We start from the raw sequence: 10,982 nt of genomic DNA on the forward strand, positions 1-10,982 counted from the left end.
TGAGGTCGGATGTTACGAACGGTGCAAAAAATTGTAAGCTCAATAGCATAATTGCCTCAGTCATTTTTTTATGTTTTGGGGAAATGAAAAAAATACAAATATTAGTTTTGGATTACCATGACCTGGATGACACAATTTCTTGGATCCACATTGGTATGTTTTTATTGACATTGTCACAGTAAGTTAAAAATTACTTAATGACCATTTGGATAACGATAACAAAAAAACAAAAAAAACACGAGTAGCGACAGTGCATCATCACTACTATGGAGGAGGTCCTCGGTTGAAGTCGATCCCGACATACGACGAATATGTTCCGACATACAACTGCACGCGTCTGTACAAAATGTTCAATGTTACGAACGGCCCAAAAGACAAGTACAATACAGGGAGTCATCGGTTTACGACTCTCCCAACATACGACGTCGAGGTCCGACGTACGTTGCACAGTAGCGTACGCATAGGTTAGTGCCAAACTACGACGCGTTCCGACTAAAGAACAAATCCGTACACGTTACTGTACATACGTCGCTAACGAGCATCCACCATCCATCTGCAAACCCTGCAGCGCATTGTTGTGCAATTTCCGTCTGACGAACGTCCAAACAAAATGTAGTATGCATGTTTCTCAAGCGCAATACGGGATTTATTCCCACGATGAACGCTCGGCAAGTGCACACGCAGCACAATGGCGAGGAAAAACGGCAAAGCACACACTGCGAAGCCAACTAATTAATGCACTAAATATGCCAGGGCTCGGAGGCGGAGAAGGGGAGCGAGCGAGGAGACAATTAAAGCCGGCGTTGATGAATAAAAAGTGGCCCCTTACCTCTCCGTGGGAGACGCCGCGTCCCTGCGGAGTGTCCTCGGGTAGGAAATAAAGTTTGGAGCTGGACAAAAGTTGCCTGCTCGTCCTCTCCTCCCAGAGAAGCTGCAGCTCGGCGACGCACACGGGCTCGTCCGGCTTGCAGCGCACCAAGAAAAAGTCCCCCAGCGACAGGATCCGAGTCTCGGCGGCCCGGCTCGCGAATTTGAAGGCTTTGTAAAATATATACGGTCCGTGTAAGCCGCAAGACGAGCCCACCCACTGTGGAAACAAAACACAAAACAATAAGAACACAGCCAAATCAACGAGCGGAGTAAACAAACATGTCACTCACACTTGACGCTCTTGTTTATTTTCCCCGCATGCTAAGCTATTAATAGCCGTTAAAAGGCGACGTTTGACACGGATGCGACCGACGCCGAACGGACGATAAATGTCAAAGTGTGGCGCCGGTAAGGCGTTTTGGACGCGGAAGGACCACGCGGAAGAACGAGCCGGGGGCGAACGTTAAAAGCGGGGTGAAAAGTAGAGGGCTTCGGCGGCGGGTTTTCGTGCGTGTGCGTGTGTGTACCTTGAGTGAGTTCGGCTCCATCGCGACGTTCTGAATTGATTCAACTCAACACGCTCTCCAAACTTGCTGGCGTGAATGGATCGCCGCAGGTCCTGGCAGGGGAACAAAGCGAGCCACTTCAAATGAGCACCCGTTTTCCTTTAAAGACTCATTTCAAATGGGTCCTCGCGAGTTAATGGGCTGTGTTTTAACGTATTTTGAATGTATGATTACGTCGTGTTCTTTTGCCAGTTACGCTCATTTTCATAGGCTTTATACCAGCGCAAACGCCACTGCAGGCGCGATATTACGCCCAAATAGAAACATATTGTAAATATGTCCGACCGATTCTATAACTATTCTGCTTCACGGCCCTTAATGTGACTCACCGCAATTTATCCGCCTCGAAAAGCTACACTGAGGTCGATTTTACGCCTTTTTTGTACCGTCTCCCGTGTATGTGCCTTCCAGGACTTGCGTAAAAGAGAGCGAGTATGAAAGCCCATTTCTCACATAATGACACACGGAGGCACAGGCAGGCTGTGGATGCCCAAAAGAAACAGTTACATGAAACTTAATAGGTTCCTCAAAAGGCAATGAGACACTCGTGATGTTCCGCCTTTTCTTTGCTTTTTTTTAATTATTATTAAAATCAAGGCAAACAGTTGTATTTTATTGTCCTACCAGGAAATAAACAGCTTTTTATCCGCAACAATTGGTGTCACAATCAGAAAACCTCCCTCGCAGTTTACTATTAAAACACCTATTCCACAATCAGAGCCCTCATATAATTGCTAGTTATACATATATCAGGTCATTATCAATGATGTATCATTAATTGTTTATTTCTCTGCTATCTGCGTTTTAATATTGATACAGCCCACCGTGGGGCGTGTATTTCCCCTTTCCCTCTTTATCACTTACAGTAAGATGTATGTGCTGCGTTACTAAATGTGTCCACAGGGCGGTGCTGTTTCCCCACAAGTCATGCGCGCACACACACGCACGCACACGCACACACACACATGCACACAAACTACTGGCAATGTGGATTATGCAACGGTTTTTTTTTCACCCCCCTTGACATAACTTGCAGGGCTGGATGAGACAGACAGCTAGACAGATTTAGTTAGTTAGTTAGCTTTACAGACAGCCATAAATAGATAGATATAACTTAAACTTAAATGTTTCCCATCAAAGACAACACACGTAAACACAAAATGCACTTTATGAAGGTTTTTAATATTAAGGGAGGGAAAAGAATCCAAACCTATATGGCCCTGTTTGAAAAAGTGACTTCCCCCAATTAAAACATAACTGTGGTTTATCATACCTTGGTTCAATTTCTCTAGCCACACCCAGGCCCGATACTGCCGCACCTGTTCTCAATCGAGAAATCACTTATATAGGACTCGCCTGACAAAGTGAAGTAGACCAAAAGATCCTCAAACGCTAGACATCATGCCGAGATCTAAAGAAATTCCGGAACAAATGAGAAAGAAAGTAATTGAGGTCTGTCAGTGTGGAAAAGGTTATAAAGCCATTTCTAAAGCTTTGGGACTCCAGCGAACCACAGTGAGAGACATTATCCACAAATGGTGAAAAGACAGAACAGTGGTGAATCTTCCCAGGAGTGGCTGGCTGACCAAAATTACCCAAGAGCATAGTGACGACTCATCCCAGAGGTCATAAAAGACCCCACAACAACATCCAAAGAACTGTAGGCCTCACTTGCCTCAGTTAAGGTCAGTGTTCATAACTCCACCATAAGAAAGCGACTGGGCAAAAATGGCCTGCATGGCAGTTCCAAGACGAAAACCACTGCTGAGCAAAAAGAACTTTATGCCTCGTTAGTTAGTTATAGCCCTCAGTGGCTTGATGTACACATAGGCCACAGTTGCAGTTTCTGTAATCTGTAGGTTTTTACGGGAGCAGGTGATTAGCCCACTGCCCAACCCCAGCACCTGGTATTCCTAGGTGGTCTCCCATCCAAGTACTAACCAGGACGGACCCTGCTTAGCTTCTGAGCTCAAACAAAATCGGGCACTCCCAGCGTGGGGTCTTATTAGGTTTAGGGGCCAATAACTTTTTCACACAGGGCCACGTAGGTTTGGATTTATTTTTACTGAATAATAAAAACCTTCATAAACTGCATTTTGTATTTACTTGTGTTGTCTTTGACTAATATTTACATTTATTTGGTGAGGGGAAACATTCAAGTGTGACAAGAAATCAGGAAGGGGGCAAATAGTTTTCCACACCACTGTAGATAGATAGATAGATAGATAGATGAATAGCTGGATAGATGGATGGAGAGATAGACACTGTAGATACACAGAGTTAGTGCTTCAAATGATGATTTTAAGTAGGCATGCACCGATAGCACTTTTTTTTTTCAGACAGAGTGCGACTACAAGTACTTACACTGGAAAAAAAAGTCAAAATTTCCAAAATGAATGAAGGAAAATTATGTCAGTTTACCGTTTTTAATCATGTGGAACTGAACATTTTTTTTTTTTTTACAGATATTTGATGATGCTATGGCACTGGAAAAAAAGTACTTAATGTTACTTAAGTACTTAATCAGATACATTGGTTGCACATGAGAATATATATATATATAATTAAATTCCCCCTCTTGTCCTTGAAAATAATAGAATATATTATTTTAACATTTTTTAATCACGTTCAACCGATGTGCAAGTTCAAATTAAGTAAATTCAAAGGACTTTTTTTAGTGCACTGTCTTGCAAATGTGTCAAAAAAAATGTTTTTATTTGAATCAAATATTGATTAGAAACACAAAAGACTTTCAAAACTTTTCTTGAACATGGTATATGTTTCACTCAAATATAAAACTTTAGAGGAACACTTTGTCAATATAAGATATTTTAACATCCAACTCAGGGGTGTACAAAGGGGGGGCCGGACATCCACCCAGAGGGGGCATTCAAACAGGGTGCATCGATCGTGAACCGCCCCCCACCCCCATTAAAGACAACTTCTCGTGGGCCCAAAAGTTCAATCAGTTTTGGAGCATTTTTCCCGTGCTGACATAGTACAGTGCAGACTTGGAGTAGTGGCACCAATACCGATACTGCACTACTACAACTGACAAAATACACCTTATCGGTACCTCAGATTAGACGATACATTTTAACAAGCCTATTTTGACAAAGTAAAAAGTCTAGACATCCGTTTTTAAATGTCTTTTTGAATGCAGTGAGTAAAAGAAAAAAGCGGCCAGAAAAATAAATACTCAATAGTCCTGAAAACTCTACTTAAGTACAGTAACAAGTCGTTAGCCTAATAGCATAATTGCCTAAGTCAGTGAGTGAATTGTCAGTCTGGTACCACCACCACTAGTGGCACACAGGCTCCCTCGAGTGGTAAATACAGTTCAGTTAAATTGTGTTTAACTTTTTAGTACAATAAATTAGAATTTCTCTTTAAGAACTGTTTGTTTTGGTAGAATTTATATTTAACTTTGATGTGTAAATCAATTGAATTGAATCATTATTTAAGGACAGTTCTTTTTAGTGTCCTGTATTTAAGCAGTGTTAATGTTCAAACTGTGCATAATGTTACAGTTGCTTGCAATAATATTAAATATAGACTATCAGTTTTCTCATGCTATTGAATGGAGGAGTGTCTCCAAACCTTTGACTGGTAGTGCACTTCTTAGGAATAAAACCTCTGTCTCATTTATAATGAACACTTAAGCGTACCATGCTACTATATTTTAATTTTGGTATTTGGAGAGCTAAGTATCTTTTTAGGTAGTACTTTGTGTAAAACCTATTAGAACCGCAGGCCTGAGTCTTTTTTGAAAGTTTTGGGAAAACAAGAACAAATAAAAAAACACTACAAATTCAACAAACAAGAAGAGTCAGTTCAGTTGCTTTGATTCAACCTTCACGGATTACCTTTATCTGGATAACTGAGAATCTACACAGACAAAGAAAAAAAAACAATATTTAGCAAGCACGTTTGTATTTTGTATTGACATTTTAACAGTAAGTTAAAAATGATGTAGGCAATCACGTTATTAGGCCCACGACTTGTTACTTCCCCAGCACTGGTTGAATATGACTCCAGCAAAACGTGTAGCACAACGGCGTTACTATTCCCGCCGTGTGTCCAATCCAACTCGTTTTAGCATGATCTCCTCTTGATTTTCCTCACTGCCATCACAGCAGCTCAATCAACGGACCCTCATTGTTAATGGCGGCCTCCATAATGAAGTCCTCCCTCCTTAAATCGATGTCACCACTCCAACTCTTATCGCCAGCGTTTTCCGCATGTCGCCCGTTGAAAATCTCCATGTGGATATTGACTAGAACATGCACCTGGGGGTCTCTTTAAGGGGGGTTTGTCTGGGAATTTTGGAAGAGGAAAGGGGAGCTTCAATCCCCGCCATGTGAATGAGAAAGTAGCGGCCTTTATATGCAACCACACATGGGACTCTTACCTCAGGCTCGTACATTGCTAACAAGCCTGCTTTTATTGTGCTTTTCTATTTTGATATACGTGGGGTTTGTGCTTTGAAAAAGGCTACCAAAAGGAGCAGGAAAAGAAACATAAATAAAAGACACTGTGCGATATTTGTAGACTAGAGATACGGTAATGATACAACACCAGACCAAAGCAATAAGAAAAGCCACTAAAATAGCTTAATGTAATGGTAATGTAATGTAATAATAATTAGCGTATATTCCAGAAACATGATTTACTTAAATGTAATTTAATGTAATTTTGAAGTCGATTGGAATAAAATATGATTTTTGGTATTTTATCTCATTTCCCAAGTCCCGATTCAAAGCGGAGGATATTTAATATGTAACGTAATTCACAGTAGTTTTCAAGTCCTAGTTTGGAACCAGGGAAATTCCATTTGACTTTATTTTCAAGTAAAATTTCAGATCCATTTTTAGTTTTGTATTTCTTTATTAGTATTTTTGTATTATTATTTTTTTATTTCTGCTTTGGATTTAATGCAATTGTATTTTGTCGTATTTATTTTTTCATTATATCTTTTTATTTTTGGATTTATTATTTTTACATTTTATTGTATTGTATTTTCAAATCTTGATACAGAACTGAGCATATTTAATGTTATTTCATTTTAATACAATTTGAAGTCCGAATTAACTTCTGAAGACATTTTACATTGTAGTTTTCTTTTTTGTTCTCTTTTATTTATATTTTTTTGTATTTTATTTAATGTAACATTTAAGTCATGTTTCAGATTTGTGACAATGTTATTGTATTTATGTACTTTATTTCTATTTTTCATATTGTATTTTATTTTCAACTCCTAATTCAGATCTAAGGACATTTTATTTATTTAATTATGTATTCTAGCCTCTTTTATTTATTATTTCGTCTTTCAGTCTCTTTTAAAAATGTATTTATTAAGTCATGTTGCAGATCAGCTGACATTTTACTGTATTTAATTGTACTTCAGTTGATTTATTTATTATTCTTGTATTTTATTTTAGTTTCAAGTCCTGATTCAGGGGAGTTGATAATAGTTCTAATTTATTTTAAATACATTTTTAAGTCCTAATTCAGATTTTTACTTTTGTATTTTATTATATTTAGTTTGTAATTGTTCATGTTTTTTTGGTCATTTCAGATCTGAACAAATAGAACTGAACTGAACTTATATATGTTTGTATTTTATTATATTTTTAATGAATGTTTGCATTTAGTTTAATGTTTCAGATCTGATACTCTGATCTGATCTTATACTGATAATCAAATAGAACAATTCTATTTGATCCATTTTAGTGTTTCGTTTTATTGATCATTTTTGTTTTTTTTTATCTTGAAGACCTCTTTCAGTTATGAGGGAGGAAATTCTTTACTTGCTTATGTATTTGCTTTTATTTATTATTTGTGTAGTTTATATTACTCTTAAAATGGATGGATGGATGGATGAATGGATGGATTTCTCTGGAGGGAGGGGGGCTCAAAATTCCTGGTTCCAAATTGTGTTTAGATTAAAACGTGAGTCTGAACCTGGCTGACTAATATTATCATTCACAATATTTCAAACAAATCCAAATGCCAAAGTGAAATACCTAATACATGTGCACCGTTTCAAAAAGCTGTGGACGTTCGTTATATGTTAGGAATGAACACCCCCTAAAAATGAGTCTTGTGATAAAGGGCTCTATTTTCGTGAACGGCGTGAATTCTGCGTGGTGGGCGGCACAATTCTGCGCCAGAAGCAGGTTAAACCGGTGTTGGTAATTTCCTAGACGAGCACATGCTGGCGGATCTGATAGTGGGCGGGCTGGGCCACTGTGAGAGTGTTTACAGCCAACTTGAGGAGGCGCCAATCAAAGCGGCTCCTCTCATTCCCTTTAAATGTGCCGCGACTGACGGTCTTGACGGAGACGTCTCTGTGCGGAAGAGGATGTGCACGAGTGGAGCATTGTCACTGCTCTGGCCATGGTGTGGCAACAGACAATGTGAGCGGTGAGCTGGTGATAACTGCTGGCAACTTAAACATGTCCGCGGAGCTCATTATCTGTCTGCCTGCGCCCGATCAGTGGTCAAAGCAGGCGTAGGTTTAGATCGACCTTCTGCCACCAAATTGTGTACATATTTACCTACAAAGAATATAAATTGTAAGGGTCCCAATATATACCCTATTTAAGAGGTACAATTTAGGTGGTACCTTTGAGGGTACTTCCCCAGTGACAAGCTATTGGACCCTCTAAGGTACGAATTTAGCACCTTTTTTCTGACAGTGTAGCGTTTCAAATGAGTGTTTTAAGGCTTGGTAGAGTTTCAAGTTAGAGCCTATTGCCTGTAGTGTGCGCCGATACTACTACAATACGATACGATACAACGCAATACAAGACGGTATGCAACTTATGTAGTTATGTGTATTAGTGTGGAATGTAACCGGAGATGCGAGCGACGCACAGCGACTAATTTTAGCCCCTTTGACTCATTAGAAGGCGGTGTTCCATTTCTCCAGAACGGGAAATCCAATTACACGAGCGAGAGGGGCCGCTTTTAATCAGCGCTCGAGTTCCGTCTGTACGACTGCCCCATGCTGCGTATTTGCGGGCCTCCTGCGGGACGGCGTTGGCTGACCATTAGCGAAGCACCGCAGCTCATACATACATGTGATGCGCCACTATCCTCGCCACATCAAAAAAAGACGACACGCCGCAAAGTGTGTCTACTGCTCTGCTAAATAGACACCTTCCTGTAGCCTCGCCTGGTTCGATGCATAATTTACATTGCGATTTGACCTCAATCACAGCACATTGTCATGCATGCGGGACGGAAAGGCAAACATTATCTCCGGCCGCAGCTGCTATGACGACGAACTAACGACTCGTGGTGTGTGCACAGTAAGAATTTGCATGGGTCAAATTGGATCACGTGACGGCTTTTATTGTGCGTGGATGTAAAAACAGGCACGTTGTGAAACACGCACGTACTGGGGAAAGACAATTAAAGGTAGGGTTTGAAGGTCAGGGCTTTGAATCAGGGCTTCAAGCCTGATTTAGGGTTTCAAAAAGAATTCTAAATTTCATGTCTGGGTTTCAAGGTAGAAAACCCCAACTTTCAAAGTAGGGTTTCAATATAAGGCAAGTGTTTCAAGCAAGGGTTAAGGTTTCAAATTAAGTTTTCAGCCATGAATAGGGTTTCAAACAAGGGTGAGGATACCGAGTTAGGGTTTGAAGCCATGGTTAAGGTTTCAGTTTAGGGTTTCAAGCCTGGGCTAAGAGTTTCAACCACAGGTTTGGATTTCAAAGTGGTGCTTCAAGACAACGTCAGTTGGGGTTCAAACCTGGATTAGGCTTTCAAACAAGGCTTAGGTTTCAGTCCAGGGTTTGAAGGCAGAGTTAGGGTTTCAAATACAGATTAGGATTTCAAAGTATGCTTTCAAGCCTGGGTTAAGGTTTCAAACAAGGGTTGGTTCAAGGACAGGGTAGGGTTTCAAAGTAGGTCTTCAAGCCTGGATTAGGTTTCAAAGCAGGGTTTTGAACCTGGGTTAGGGTTTCAAGTCAAGGTTTGAATCCAGGATTAGAGTTAGGTTAGGATGTTAGGTTTTCAAGCCTGTGTTACGGTTTTAAAAACAGGTTACAGTTTCAAAAGTAAGGTTTCAAGACAAGTTTAGGATTTCAAGCCTAGGTTAGGGTTTCAAAGATGGGGTAAGATTTTAAAGAAGGGTTTCAAGCCTGGGTTAGGGTTTGAAGTCGGGGTTTGAAGGCAAGGCAAGAACAAATTAAGGTTTCAAGCCTGAGTTAGGTTTTCAAGCCTAGGTCGAGTTTTCAAATTAGAGTAAGCTTTGAAGCCAGCGGGATTTGTTTTGTTTTTGTATTTTGCTGTGGTTGCAAGTGTGCGTCGGCCTTGCCTGGAAAAAAAAAAAGATGAGCGGGATGAGAAGAGTGCAAACTGCAAACAAACTAAGATGTCTCACCGCCGCCATCTGCATACAGTTACATTTAATATCTCACCATCTGAGGCAAGGATTAGAAACATGAATAAGGGATTTATGTAAATGTCTGATGGGGTTTAACCATAAAAAGATGAGAATGATTGAACGGGCTAGATTGAGTTACAGCTGCATGTGAGTTGTACACGTGTTTTCGTGCATGTCACCTCCGCATCAGAGGAATCCATTAATACAGAACACGATGTGCTCGCTGCATTTCAAACCGCATGCCGCTCAAACTATTCTGCCGCTAAGGATGGCGACCTGAGGAATTTCTCATAAAAACGCTCATAAATGTTCGCGGGCATCTGTGATCACATGATTCACCGACCTGTATCAGCTTCTCCTCTTGGGGCAGTGACCTACTCGATCCCGCAAATGGTGCTGTGTTGAAAAAAAGCACTATTTCTGTGATTCAGATGCAAAAATCATGTCTAGAAATACATTTATTGATAATTACTTTCAGTATTTAAATGCGTGTTAAGATGTAGATCCATCCATTTTCTATACCTCTTATCCTGTTTAGGGTCATAGGTGAGCTGGAGCCTAGCCCAGCTGACTTGGGTGAAGGGCAGCCTGCATGGAGGTCAGGCGAATGTACCACTATACCAATCAGTGATGCAAAACAAGAATGGGTATCAAGCTTGGAAAACCTGGGGATAAACAAGGAAGCAAAAGCCAATAAAATAAATGTGGGGTCTTAGGCCTGGTACACACATAAGGATTTTTTTCAAATCTTAAGAGGTTTTCCCTATGTTACACACCCCGCAGATGAATAATTAAAAAAAAAACCTGATATTTAATAGTTTTGATCGTACTGTGTGTTTGCTCCAATAATCTCAACACAACACATCACACACGTAAAGATTTTGTTCCAACACTGATCTAGAACCTAGTCCTCCAAGACAGAAATCTCACGTGATCAAACATGACCTAACAAACGAACAAGAAGAAACATAACAACAACAACACAAGACGCAACATGGAAGTAGGGGACACACGAGAGGAGGGAATGATGGTGATCTTGGGAAAGGTTTTTAGCACAGAAAAATTCTGAACTAAAATGTTGGGAACAACCCAAGGAATCCATACATACAAAGAAAGTCGAACAAATGAACTCATAAATTAAGTTGTGTGTA

General features: G+C 40.2%; 1 protein-coding gene across 1 annotated transcript in view; it reads right to left on the minus strand.

Moving 5' to 3' along the window:
• The window catches only part of arid5b (AT-rich interaction domain 5B), a 127,055-nt gene extending 125,520 nt beyond the window's left edge, over positions 1-1,535 (minus strand). The window contains exons 1-2 of the mRNA XM_061790070.1: positions 1,398-1,535; positions 830-1,087 (exon numbers count right to left, since the gene is read on the minus strand). Of these exons, the coding sequence (XP_061646054.1) occupies positions 830-1,087; positions 1,398-1,418 (279 nt within the window). The 5' untranslated portion in view covers positions 1,419-1,535. The remainder of the gene's footprint in view (positions 1-829; positions 1,088-1,397) is intronic.
• Between the last annotated feature and the right edge of the window lie 9,447 nt (positions 1,536-10,982).

This window comes from Phyllopteryx taeniolatus, chromosome 11 (assembly GCF_024500385.1).
Source record: "Phyllopteryx taeniolatus isolate TA_2022b chromosome 11, UOR_Ptae_1.2, whole genome shotgun sequence".
Lineage (NCBI taxonomy): Eukaryota > Metazoa > Chordata > Actinopteri > Syngnathiformes > Syngnathidae > Phyllopteryx > Phyllopteryx taeniolatus.